This window comes from Danio aesculapii, chromosome 2 (genome assembly GCF_903798145.1).
Source record: "Danio aesculapii chromosome 2, fDanAes4.1, whole genome shotgun sequence".
In the NCBI taxonomy this organism is placed as follows: Eukaryota; Metazoa; Chordata; class Actinopteri; order Cypriniformes; family Danionidae; genus Danio; species Danio aesculapii.
The window spans coordinates 21,349,441-21,363,422 of record NC_079436.1 but is presented as its reverse complement, the minus strand read 5'-3'; the positions used below and the strand labels follow the sequence as shown (position 1 = coordinate 21,363,422).

General features: G+C 36.3%; 1 protein-coding gene across 2 annotated transcripts in view; it reads left to right on the top strand.

The window, feature by feature from the left end:
- Positions 1-13,982, top strand: part of plcd1b (phospholipase C, delta 1b) — a 51,828-nt gene that overhangs the window by 16,834 nt on the left and 21,012 nt on the right. For both annotated transcript variants that reach the window (XM_056474646.1, XM_056474639.1), the window contains exons 6-8: positions 1,335-1,536; positions 6,466-6,610; positions 11,416-11,568. In XM_056474646.1, the coding sequence (XP_056330621.1) occupies positions 1,335-1,536; positions 6,466-6,610; positions 11,416-11,568 (500 nt within the window). The remainder of the gene's footprint in view (positions 1-1,334; positions 1,537-6,465; positions 6,611-11,415; positions 11,569-13,982) is intronic.

The window sequence follows — 13,982 nt, the reverse complement described above, 5'->3', positions numbered from 1 at the left end:
TTTAAAGTCTTAAAATGTCTTAAATTTCAAAAGGTAATTGAAGTTTAATATTAAACTAATTTCAAGGGGAGCACATGCTCATGATTGTCCCAGCTGGCCCACATTAGCTAATCATGATCCTCCAATCCCAAGTCACTATATATACCCTCATTTCCTTTCTTCAACTATCTTCGTCTGAAAGAAACCCCCCTCCCCCCCTTTTTCCAACTTTATTCAGAATGGGCGGCATGGTAGCTTAGTGACTAGCACTGTTGCCTTACAGCAAGAATACCAATAGCGCTGGGTCCTCACTGGGCCACCAGGTATTTCTGTGCGGAGTTTGCATGTTCTCCCTGAGTCCGCGTGGGTTACCCCCGGGTTCCCTGGTTTCCTCCCACCGTCCAAATATGCTCTATATTATAGACAAAATAAGCCTGAATCTTTTTTTCTACATGTCTTACTCTCAGGAAGTTCACCTTAGCTTCAGCAGCGGGGGAGTTTTGAGATCGACCTGAGCTCAATCTCCCCTTGCATTGCAAAAGAGAGGGAGCCCTGGGCCCGAGGATCCCTTGAGCTCAGTGCTCTCTCCCGGGACAGCATGCCAAACAAGCCATGTATAAATAATGAGCTAAGTGTGAACTCTTAAAATTTTAGGCCTTAAAGTCCTAAATCTGCAGAAATGTGTTGTAGGCCTTAAATCTTTTTTAACAGGTCTTAATTTTCTTTTGTTCATGGATAGCTACTCAATCTGGCCAACACCCATACAATCACCAACAATCCATCTCAATAAAACTTTAAACTTTTTATTTAAAAATAGAATTTTTAACCTTATTTACTCTATTGGTTTGTTTGAACAACCAACCCCAAAATTAGACTTATTTCTGAAGTATGGCTGAACAATATATCATTTAAGGATCAATATCGCAATGTGTGCGGCTGCAATAGTCACATCACATGACTAAATTGTTTATTAAAGATTAAAAGATACGTTTTTTATTATTATGATGACCAATTTATTTTTACAATTGATTGTTCAGTTTCTGATATATGATATATTTGCTTGTATATTTTATGCAGATGCACTGCGTAGAAAAAGACCATCTCAGTCTAAATTAACGAGGCCTTTCAAATAGAGCAATTCAATTATTTTTCCAATATCGCGCAGCCCTATTCTGAAGGATCACGTGAGACTAATTATAAAATAATATTAAAATAATTGTATCCATGATTAATATAGAGAATTCTTTTAGAAATCTTACTAAATCAAACTTTTGTAAATGAATGTACTTGGTTTCGGTCAGTATGATTTGCAAGTTCAATGCATAATGGCTAATCTGTGTTTTCAATTCCTCTAGCCAAAACCAAACAGCAAATGACCCAGGATGGCTTCCTGATGTACTTGAACCAGCCGGAGGGACTGATCTTTAACCAGGCTCATAAAAGTGTTTACCAGGACATGAACCAGCCTCTCAGCCATTACTTCATCTCTTCCTCTCACAACACATACTTGATGGAGGACCAGCTCAAAGGACCCAGCAGCACTGAGGCCTACATAAAGTAATCACGTTGATCATTCTGTGTTTATTTGCGTCATGTAGTTTGAAGATGAAATACAATTCCCAGCATAAATGAGTACACCCTCACTGATTTCTCAGCTCATCTCACATTTCAATTAATACTTTCTGTGAAGTCCTTTGCAATGAAGTATTTGTGCAAATCTGTTTTATTGGTTTTACATTAGATTAGATTAGGCAGTGAGTACCAAAGGCAAAACTGGAACTATTCCAACAAAACAATTTATAAACATGGTGAAATGAAGAGTTCAGAGGCAAAAACCTCTAAGTGCCATCTGGAATTTTCTTCTACAATGAGCATTTTCCCTAGCCTCCTATGTTTATGTTCTGTTATTTCCTGCTAAAAGCGATGGAAATAACCTATGCTTTGCTATATAAGTGAAATTACTGAATCAAAACATAGGAGCCAGAGAAAAATGGCAGTTTTAGAAGAAAATTTCAGATGGCACTTTTTGCATCTGAACTCTTCAGATGTATAATAGAATTGCAGTAGGTGGAAAAATCAAGGAGACAGCACAAAACATTACATTTTTTAATTTGTTTAAGGGTGTGTTCACTTTTTTTTATTCAACACCTCAGATTTATTGACCATGCTCTTATGTTAATTGACATTGAAGTTAAATAAAACTATAAGTTAAGTAAAATTGCAGCAAACAGGACACATTCCTTTTATAAAAATCTGGAAACTGTATATAATTAGTTGTTTCATAATAAAAGTATCTTAAACGTCTTAATTTTAAATTCTCTTAAACTTTTTCCACATGAGATTTTAAAGAATTCTCAATTGTCCCAAGATAATGTCCATGAAGTATCTGCTCAAAATACATAATGGATCATTCATTATACCACACTTAGTGTTAGTGGTGTAACAGATTTCAAATCTCACAGTTCGAATCACATTATGGTTTTTTTAGTTACGAATCGGACCATTTTTTTGGATGAGCTAAAAAGGGGAGGAGACAAATGTTATTTGCTTTCCATTTATTACAAAAACTGCACTGCAAAAACCTTTTAGTTTAACAGGGAAAACTTAGAACCAGTAATTTTATTAAAAATAAAATGTAGAAATAATGAGCTGAATAAAATAAATACTCAAATATTCAGTTCTGTGAAAAATTCACTGTTACCACTACTGTTGCTGATAACGCTAAATGTATAAAGTGTATATTTGGCATAAAATATATATTTTAAATGTGTATTTAGTCTCATTTTCAACAAATGATTCAGTTATTCACTCCTAAAACTTGTTTCTTTTCTAGATGTGTAATTTTTGAAGAATTATTCAGTGGCACATTTTTGATGGCTGGTTGTCGCCACCAATTGGTTAAATAATGTATTTGCTGCCTACAACTTTAATTTTTGAGCATCAAGTTAAATGCCCATAACAGTGATTTTAATCTTTACCATGAACATCAGTGGTTTTATCTAAACTATAAACTGTTATCAAAGTACTTCTGTGTTATTTGACTGTTTGTAACTTCATAACTAACTCAAAAGACTAAAGACTGAATCTCTTAGGATTAATAAACATATGCAAATCACCATCATTTATAATTTGTTGCGTGGGTGATGTGATCCCAATCTTTTAATGAATAATCACGCAGTTTACACTGAATGCATTAATGCAGGCAAAACAATTAGTGACAGAAAACGCCTAAGAAAGCCACCATAATCATCGTCCATCATAATTGTATTTCACAGAAAAGCGTAAATGCTTTCATACATGTGATTTGAATGACGTGAAAGGTGATCTCTCTGTGATTGTTACAAATTTAGGATTAATCTACAAGTAAAAAAACTTTTAATCTGCGGGTCGTGTGAGTTCTGAACCGTGGTTTGTGATCCATACGATTCACAGATCAACAATGATCCGTTACACCCCTACTTGTGGTATAATTTTGTGTCTGTCTTTTTAAATTTATATGAGATAACTTTTCCTCCTCCCATTTCCAAAAGAGATTTGCTTCTTCCCAACTCGCCTATTTACATTGCATTCTTAAACCATGTGTTACATACTACAGTACTTCCTCAGTAAGGATCATTCTGTTGCTTGGTTACATGCCCTGTCAATCATCTTGGCACATCATCCACATTGCTTTCAATTCCATATTAAATTGCAGCAGCAGTTTAATCTGCTATTTACAGGTCTTTATCCAAATAAATATCCTCGGGTATTTGCATAATTATGCATTCAGAAGTTAATTACCAAACGCATGTTTATTAAAGTTTTGTTGTTGCAGATTAGGTTAGATATCATTCAAATATCTTTCCTAAGCCTCTCCATTTAACTGTATATCTCGCACATCTGCCATGTGTGTTATCATTTATACCCGTGTCTGTAAGGTATTGTAGGCAATATTAACTGAAAATAGCAGACCATCTGGGTAACTTTGCAATGCTCCTTTCTAAATGTTATGATTTAAGACGCACTGATTGTTTTGTTTTATATACTATTTAGGATGGATTGTATACAAATTGGGATACAGAAGGTGGTTCCTTTACAGCTTGTGCTTACTCTGCCAACAACAAACTAAATATCTGTATGCATTTTAAAGCCATTTCAGTTTAAACTGCTGTGTTTTACAAATCAAAATTGATTTGTATCCATTGGCTGGTTCAATGGATAAAATTGGTTGGGTTTAGGGGAGGAGGAGGGTGGGTCGGTCAATTGGTCAGTCAGTCAGTCATTGTCAAACAGTCAGTCAACAGCGGCCTCTGGTGGGTTTACAGGAGAACAGCAGGCGGGAACAGCACTCGCGAGAGAAATTTGAGATATGAAAAAGCGTACACAGCGGCCTCTTGTGGCTTCGCGAAAACAAAAATTGCAAATGTACGTACCTCCTGGGACGTATTTCACGGTCTCCAGAAACGCATGTAGGACTATGTTTTCAGAATGAGCCTGGGTTGGGTTTTGGACATCCTTAGATGCATCATGTTATGATGTCACAATTTACTACTGATCACAGAGCCATGCTTCCCTGACAAGATGCACATGACAATCGCAGCTTTTGCTAAATTAAGTGCATTCAATCCATTGTTCTAGTTGCTGCAAGTATGCATCTGTCACACCTAAATGGTGAACTGAAACGGTTACCACCGCAATCTCACTATGCAACCAAATATGCTCTCTCCTCTTTATCTCTCCCTCGCTGTCTCCTACACACACACACACACACACACACACACACACACACACATCCGAGAATGCTCTGATTTGCATCCTGTCCATAAACTGGTTAAATAAATTTGCTTAAATTGTTTAATATGGTATTTTCTGAAAGAGATTTTTTTTCAAGATGATAAACCAGGCTTTTAATGATCCAGAAGAGCTACTGAATTCCACAGGAGATGAACATTTCTTTGCTCTCCTTCAAGAGCTCTTATTGCAGTGTATTGTAGAGTTCTTTGAAGGGTGTTCCCTTTTTTAATTGAAGGGCCCTTCATGAAGAGAATTTAGATGTTTGGAATTTTCCTCCAAATGATGTCTTTCAAAGGCATAAAAACCCTTTGGATTTCACCCTGTGACAAAGACAGCTCAATAATAGCTGTTTTGTGCACTTGTAATTCAGGCCACAAATGTAAAACGTACATTTTCACAGAAGTATAGCAGACTACTTTCTAAACATATATTCTAAATCTTTTAATAATCTGTCTTTTAAGAGTTCCCACGTAGATATGCTTTGCATTTATAGCAGATTAGACATGCTGTCCCGGGAGAGAACCCTGAGCTCGGAGATACTTGAGCCCAAGGCTCCCGCCCAGTCAATAAGCATATAAGGGGATCCGAGATCAGGTAGGTCTTGAGAGCTCCCCCTTAGAAAAAGGAGGAAAAGCAGGAGATGGGGTGGAAGGAGGGATTCTTCCAAAACTAAGTTGGAGAAGTAGGGAGAAAACGATCTATTTATAGTAAGCTTGGATCACTCTGATTGGATTATAACTGATTCCAGATGAGGACCCAGTCGTGCTCAATTATGTCATGTGCTCCTCTCGAAATTAGTTTGTGAAACTTCACTTAGTCAGATATTTAAGTGTATTGATTTATGACGAAAGGTCTGTAATACTAATTGTGCTGGGCAAATCTACAATGCAGTGCAGTAACCCTGGTGGTTGATTGAACAAACAAATACATCATATTTGATAAATATATAGGTAACACTTAATTTTGATAGTCTATTTGAGTTTTAGTAGACTGTGTGCTTAATATCTGCTGATACTGCTCCTTCAACAGACATTTAACTGGCTATAAGAAACTTATCTAGTATGTCATCTTACACTAACCCTAACCCCAACCTAACAGTTTACTTATCATCTAATGAGAATTAGTTGGCATGTAGATGCAAATGTAACTACTCGTGTAGTATGCTTTAGAAGAGATAAACACCTTTCTTACAGTATACCAATTGCAGAGTCAAATGGTTCTTAGGGTCAAGAAATAAAATATATACAATTTTGGTCACACTTTAATTTAAGGTACAATTCTTGCTATCAATAAATCATTAACTATGACTTTTGCTTAAACAAACTGCTAATTTGCTGCTTGTTAATAACTGTCAAGGAAGTTAGATTTAGGTATTTAGGATGCTGAAAAATACCACGCAGAATACTATATAAGTGCTAATAAACGTTATCTTAATAATATGCAGGTAAGCAAGCGACTACTTGATCATGAGAATTGTTACTTAAACTAAAGAGTGTTCTCGTTTTTTACAAGATTGTTTTCTGTGTATGTTTTCACAGCAAAACAACAAGGCTACAAATATGGCCACAAGTTTTAAGAACTTATTAATGTTAGACAGCGAAAATCTGAAAAATATCCAGGGAACTTTGGACGGGCTGCATTACTAAAGTTGGCTTAAAGTGTAAAAAGCATGTCTGCATGTAGTAATGTATGAGTTGTGTTTTGTCTCTCCAGAGCTTTGCTAAAGGGCTGCCGCTGCGTGGAGCTGGACTGCTGGGATGGATCAGACGAAGAGCCAGTCATTTACCATGGATATACTCTCACTTCAAAGATCCTCTTCAAAGATGTGATTAAAGCCATTAAAGAATATGCCTTCAAGGTAAAAAAAGAAGCTTAATAACATAAAGGATGCAAATAGCATGTCATTTTACTGAGATAATGGAGTGATGTCTAGTGTTTGTTTTGGGACCTGTAGAGCTTGTCCATCCAGTATGGGCTCCACATGTACCATGTCAACAATACAATACTCTCTCTTTGATTCAGTCTGAATGAAAGCATTGAGATTGATTGGTCTGAACACAGGGTTTACATGATCTCTGAATAAAGTAATTGGGTTGATGTGTGCTTTAGCCACAAGGTTTGTGCACACTGTCTAAATGTAGAGTTTGAGTTTCAGGATATTCTCTGAAATTGTAATTCTTTTTCAATTATATTCCAAGTGCAGTTTAAGGGAAAATATTTTTTTTTCAACACCTTTTTAAAGGTTACCTAGTTTACCCCTTTTTAAAGATTTGATATTAATATTATGGTTCTTCTGAGTATGCCAGTTTAGGTTCAGATCTAAACAATTCCGATTTTTTTATTATAATATAATATATTAAAAGTGTTATTTTGGGGCCGTGTACACAGATCGTTGTTTTAGGGGTGTGTTGCTTCACATGAAAATTAGTTTAGACTTTCTGCACAACTTAACAAGGGGGCAGAGCCAAGAGCTCCCCCGCTTTGTGTTTGGCAACAGACAGGCAGGCAGACAGAGAGAAGCAACATGAGTGAAAGAACAGCATTCAGCCATACATGTACGACTCGGACACAGACCAAGCAGAGAGTACAAAATCATTTGTGTCTTTGTATAGTTTTACAGCCAACTGTGTGCTAGTTTAAAGTTCCGAGCTTGTACACCGAGACTAATAACCATGCACACTGAATTAACTTTGACTGAGGCCATAACTAAAGGGCGACAAACACGGCACATCGCGCACATTTGCATGTTATTTAAAATGAAGCTATTCAGATGGCGCTCTGTGGCGCCGCAGAAATATGAACAGTGTCTTGAGTCGTGGCTGAGCGCTGTGGACAGCCACCGACTTGCAGCGCCGGTGTGTGTACCCTGATAGAAACCTATGTTTAGAATTCTAAAATGCATGGCACTTCTGGTGTACGACCTGCTTAGGGCAAGTTCGTTATTTCCATTGAAGGGACGCGCACGTGAGGTAACGCCCTCTCACTTTCCAGCTGCACCTTGTTAAGATGACAGGGAGCTTCTGTAACCGCGGGAAATGCAAACGGCTGAAGTTTAAGGAAGACGCAATGAAAAGGACACAGGTTTGCAAACCCACCTAAAGTTACAAACAATGGCGCTGATGTAAGTAATCATGTGGTGAATGTTGATCTTGTGTTGAGCCCAATGAGCCTTACATCTAAAAATAAAGCAAGGGTGTTTCTTTGGTGACATCGCTTTGACTCACACGGTGAAAATGGCAGACGTGAAACAACAAACTGAGGATATGGTGATGCATGCCTGTCAATCAATATTGGTGGGAGGGGGGACCACACTCCTACATCAAGTTGCGGTTGATCTCAAAACCGCTCCAATTGGTCCACCGTTTTAATGTTGTTCAATTGAAAAAAAAAATAATCACCCCAATATGACGGTCTGTACACTATACCTACATACAAGTCTGTCCAAACAGCTTAAAAAGATTTTTCAGAATAGGTGCCCTTTAAACATGATTGTTTTAATAACTATTAAATTATATTTTACTAGTTATTTTGCAAAAAAAAACTTGCTAGTTAGGTTAACTAGGCAATTTGGTTTAATTAGGAAAGTCATTGGACAACAGTACTTTATTCAATTCAATTAAATTCAATTCAATTCACCTTTATTTGTATAGCGCTTATACAATGTAGATTGTGTCAAAGCAGCTTCACATAAAAGGTCACAGTAAATAGGAACAGTGTAGTTCAGTTTGTAGTGTTTAAGTTCAGTTCAGTTTAGCTCAGTTCAGTGTGGTTTAATAATCACTACAGAGAGTCCAAACACTTAAGAGCAAATCCAACGATGCGCAACTCTATAGATCCCGAACCATGCAAGCCAGTGGCGACAGCGGAGAGGGAAAAAAAACTTCACTAAAGGTGGAAGTGAAGAAAAAAAACCTTGAGAGAAACCAGGCTCAGTTGGGCATGACCATTTTAATTTCTCCGCTGGCCAAACGTCTTGTGCAGAGCTGCAGTCTCAGTGGCGGAGGCTGGAAGCTGGCCTCAGCGAAGACTCGTCTGTCTCTGGAGCGTCACAGGAATCAGTCTCATGTTCTCCACTCCTCCATGACCATCACAGTAGCTGCTCAGGATTCGGCCAGGTCCAGGATATAAAAACCTTGGGATCATCTCGTCGTTGGTCTTGGATCGAATCAGTGGCTCTGCATAGTCTGAGGGCCTCGGGAAGAGTATCCCCAGGTGGAAATGGAGAATAAAGAAAATAATTAGCGTAGCTGATGTTCACAGTGTATATCAACAAGATGCATAACCTGTGTGGAAGCCCCCAAGTGGTGCACTAAGTGTATGCTTTACTGAACAGATAGGTCTTTAATCTAGTTTTGAATTGGGAGAGTGTGTCTGAGCCTCGGACGTTATCAGGAAGGCTATTCCAGAGTTTAGGAGCTATAAATGAGAAGGCTCGACCTCCTTTACTCGACTTTGCTATTCTAGGTACTACCAGAAGCCCTGAGTTTTGAGACCTTAAAGAGCGAGTTGGATTGTAGCGAGACAGAAGATTGGTTAGATAAACAGGAGCTAGATTATTTAAAGCTTTGTAGGTAAGAAGCAATATTTTAAATTCAATACGAAATTTAACAGGCAGCCAGTGTAAGGAGGATAAAATTGGGGTGATGTGATCAAATTTTCTAGACCTGGTAAGAACTCTGGCAGCTGCATTTTGTACTAATTGAAGTTTGTTAATAGAGGATGCTGGGCAGCCAGCAAACAATGCATTACAGTAGTCCAGCCTAGAAGTCATAAAAGCATGGACTAGCTTTTCTGCATCTGAGATGGATAGCATACTTCGTAACTTAGCGATATTTCTCAGATGAAAGAAAGCAGTTTTTGTGACATGGGATATATGATTTTTAAAAGTTAAATTACTGTCTAATATGACACCCAGATCTTTTATAGTAGAGCTAACGCTAACTTTGTATCCCTCTAATTGTAGGTCGAGTTGTGAGATCTGCTGTGTACAGGATTTTGGCCCAATAAGTAGTAATTCTGTTTTGTCTGAGTTTAAGAGAAGATAATTGTTGGTCATCCAGTCTTTAACATCTTTAATACACTCAGTTAGCTTGGACAGATTAGACGTCTCGTCAGGTTTAGTTGAAATATATAATTGAGTATCATCTGCATAGCAGTGAAAGCTGATCCCATGTCTTCTAATAATGTCTCCCAGGGGTAGCATGTATATTGTAAACAGCAAAGGACCTAAAACTGATCCTTGAGGCACCCCGTATTTTACTGGGCAAACCAAATTTATGTAGCAAACCAAAATAATTAAGTGTCACGAAACACCAAAACACATTTTTTAAGATGTTGACAGTCATATATTTGTCCCACGCTGCTAAAAACACTATTAGAACACACATATTTCACTAAGAAGTGAAAATTGGTTGTTTTTGTGTTCTTTCTTGCAAATTCGTTCTTCCGATTTGAATTTTTTTTTTTTTTTTTTTTTTTGAAGCAACGTCACGACGATTAGGAGACATGGGCCGTCAGTGTTGCTTTTATAAATGCACCACAACAAAGGTTTTGTTTCCATTTCCTTGCTATGAGAGCACAGCGTGTGGATTACAGTGGTCTTCTAACACGCAACAAAAATATGTTTGAGAGCTTTTCACATCTGGAAATGGTGAAATTCGGATTTGCCATTCGTCTTCTTTAAAAAAAAAAATGAAAAAAGACGCAGTTTCAGTTTGTGTTGATTTTTATTCTTTTTTTTCTGTCTCCAAAGATTTGGTAAGTGTGTGATCATTGTTCTTTTGCTTGTTTATTCAGATAACAAAGTTAGTTAGTATCATCAGCCGTGCTCTTTCAGTTTTTAAAGACATACCTTAGTCAAAATGATTTAGGTGCTAAGTTTACAGTACGTTAATATCACTACAATATTATGGACTGATAGATTTGCTGTAAATACTGCTCTATGAATGTAAACATGTAAACACCTTAATCAAACTATTACCATCGTGTAGGATTTTTGCCGCATTTTGTGACAGGATAGTCTACACACAGATGGGTGTTTGATGCTACTCTCTGCATCTACTGAGAAATACAGACGTTTTTTTACCATACGGCATTCGGTATCAAATTCAATTAAAACAACACTCCTCCAGCAGTTCCTCACATCCAATATCTCGTTCATCACGGGGGCATGCATGAAATGTTCCTAAATAAAAGTAAAAGTGACAAAATTCAGTTAAGTCGACAAATTAAGAATGAAACTCCAGAGGAAATGTGGATAGCGTGGTGACGCAATGACATAAATCGATAGATGTGTAAAATGGGATCATTAAAGGAACATTCAAAGCGCAACTCATGTAAACACCTTAATCATATTATTGTCTTATATAGATGAAGGCAAATCATTTGATAACTGATGTTTATGTCCATGGGGGGGAGGGGTTCAATCTGATTGAGTGTTTACATGTCCTCTTGATTGTATAGGACAAAGGTTAACCCCCCCCACCACCACCTAATAATACGAATAAAATTTAAATCAGATTTGATCAATTAATTCTGCTAGATGTGGCATTTTAACTTTTTAAATATTTTTTATATATTTATTTTTTTTGGCTACTACTCTAATTGCAAATGTACCGTTTGAGTCTCTGTAAATGCAGCTAGTGTGCTTGTGTCCTCCTCCAGACATCCGAGTACCCAGTGATCCTGTCTTTGGAGAACCACTGCGGTGTGGAGCAGCAGAAGATCATGGCTCAGCACCTGATCTCCATCCTAGGCAGCGCACTGGTCACCAAACCCCTTGGAGATCAGATGCCCACATGCCTGCCTGCGCCAGAGGTCAGTGACTGCAGTAATCCACTAATCCCTGTTATACAGGCAGATTCAGTTGCAGCTTGCAAGACTATAGCTGCATCCCTAATGACACACTTTGCAATTATGCACTATGTACTTATGCACTTACACACTCAACAGCATAGTGTATGAATGTAGTGTCGTCCCAAATGGAACACTAATGCGGAAATTCAAACCGTTTCACTGATAATGTTTGACGGTTGCCAAATTAGTGAAATAAATGACCAAACTACCAAATAATACCTGCCATGAGTATAACCGCGTTCACCATCTGGAGGCTGTATAATGACTCTCATAGGAGAATTTGATTTCACAATCCGAAATAAATAAAGCAATCCAACGTCAGTGCCCGAAAGCTCCGCCCCATCTGCTACGTGAGTGAAACAGCGGCCGTTGAGTGTGTGAAGTGTCCAACATTCCACACTTCATTTAACCGGTTGAATAAGTGCATTCTCCGTGCACTTATACTTTTAAGAGTTTTTAGTGTGAACGTGCTGCTTACACTATTCATACTACAAAATGGCGTAGAATAGTGCATAAGTATGTAATTTGGAACGCACCTACAATTACAAATGACTTACATTAAGCTGGTTATAGAATACAAAGATCCCACTTTTTATATCAAGTGGCCTTAATTACTGTGTACTTTTAATTGGATACAATGCACTTTTGTACATGCATGTTTTTACATTGTACTTACAGTATGTTTTAAAAATGGTCTGCATGCACTTGCATCTGTAATTAATTTCTGGTATTATGTTTAATATTATCTGCATGTAATTGCTTCTGCAAGGCCGCTTAATAAATAAATATATATATATATATATATATATATATATATATATATATATATATATATATATATATATATATATATATATATATATATATATATATATATATATATATATATATATATATATATTAATATATATATATATATATATATATATATATATATATATATATATTAATATATATATTAATATATACATATATTAACCCTTATGTATTTTTCAAAATGACTACCCTTTCGTTATGTTCGTTGCTGTTTTTGCCCCATTGACTTCCTTTATAATCACATTTTTTGATTGCAAAGCCATGACACCAAATAATAATGCAATTTTGATTGTTGGTGTTTTTCCCTGTTGGGAAGAGGTAAAACTTTTGGTTTTTATTGTCACTTATCAGTTGGCAGCATTAACCTTTTAAATGAAACCTGTGCCAAAAAGTTTCTGGCTTTTATATAAAGTTCTATGGAGTAAAACAGCAGATTATAGTGTGTGTGCATAAAAACACTTACTATGTTTATTATGTTCTGAGAGCTGAGTTGCCTATTTTATATTTTCTCAAACATATTAAGAGAAGTGCGCAAAGCTCTCTCACTGTCACACTCTTGAACACGCCCATGCACAAACACACACACTTTACTTCATGTAACCTTGTAATTTTTATTCAGAAACTAAGTATTTTTTGCACTGGAACTAATGATCAAGAGTAAAAAAAGATGTAATTTTACCTCTTCCCAACAGGGAAAACACCTACATTCAAGAATGCATGATTATTTGGTGTCATGGATTTGCAATCAAAAATTGTAATTATATTGAAAGTCAATTAGGGCAAAAACAGCCACTAACATAACAAAAGAGTAGTAAATTTGCCAAGACTCTATTGTTGAATTTTTGAAAAATTTCAAAGCATTTTCCCAAAATATGCATCAGATTTGTCACCAAAATAATTCCATTTGCTGAAACACAGAGAAATTTGTGGCCAAATTAAGACCAAAATCACACCAGAGTGGATCAAAACATCCCCATCAGCACACAAGGGTTAATGCTCAGCATAAATGATAAGTACACCCCATTTTGAAAATGAACATTTTATCCATTTCTCCGTGAATAAATGTAATTTATTTGGTGCATTTGATCAAAGCAGATTTATTAAACAGATACTTTTATTCAAATAATATTTCAGTCACTGAACATCTTTAGAAATAGAAAGATAATACATTTTAAATTCATGAGAAATATTGCAAAAAAATTGCAATCTACAACATTTCAACAATTTTATATATATTTAATATATATTTGTTTCTCTTGATTTTCTTATTTATTTTAATTTTTTTTATTATTTTTTTTTCTCTCTCTCTCTTTTGAATTTTTTTCCTATTTAAAGAAACAGAAACAAGCATGTACAAGACCTAGTAAAAAATCTCTAATGTAAGAAAATAACAATATTATCCTGGTATAGTGAGCTTCGCCTGTTTGGTGTTTGAATTTTAAAAATATCTGACCATAAAATGAATTCACAAATCAAAATTGAGCATTCTAGCCATAGACATAAACTAAAATAAGGGGCGTCTAAAACAACTAATTGTTTTGCTCTTTACTTGCTATTTA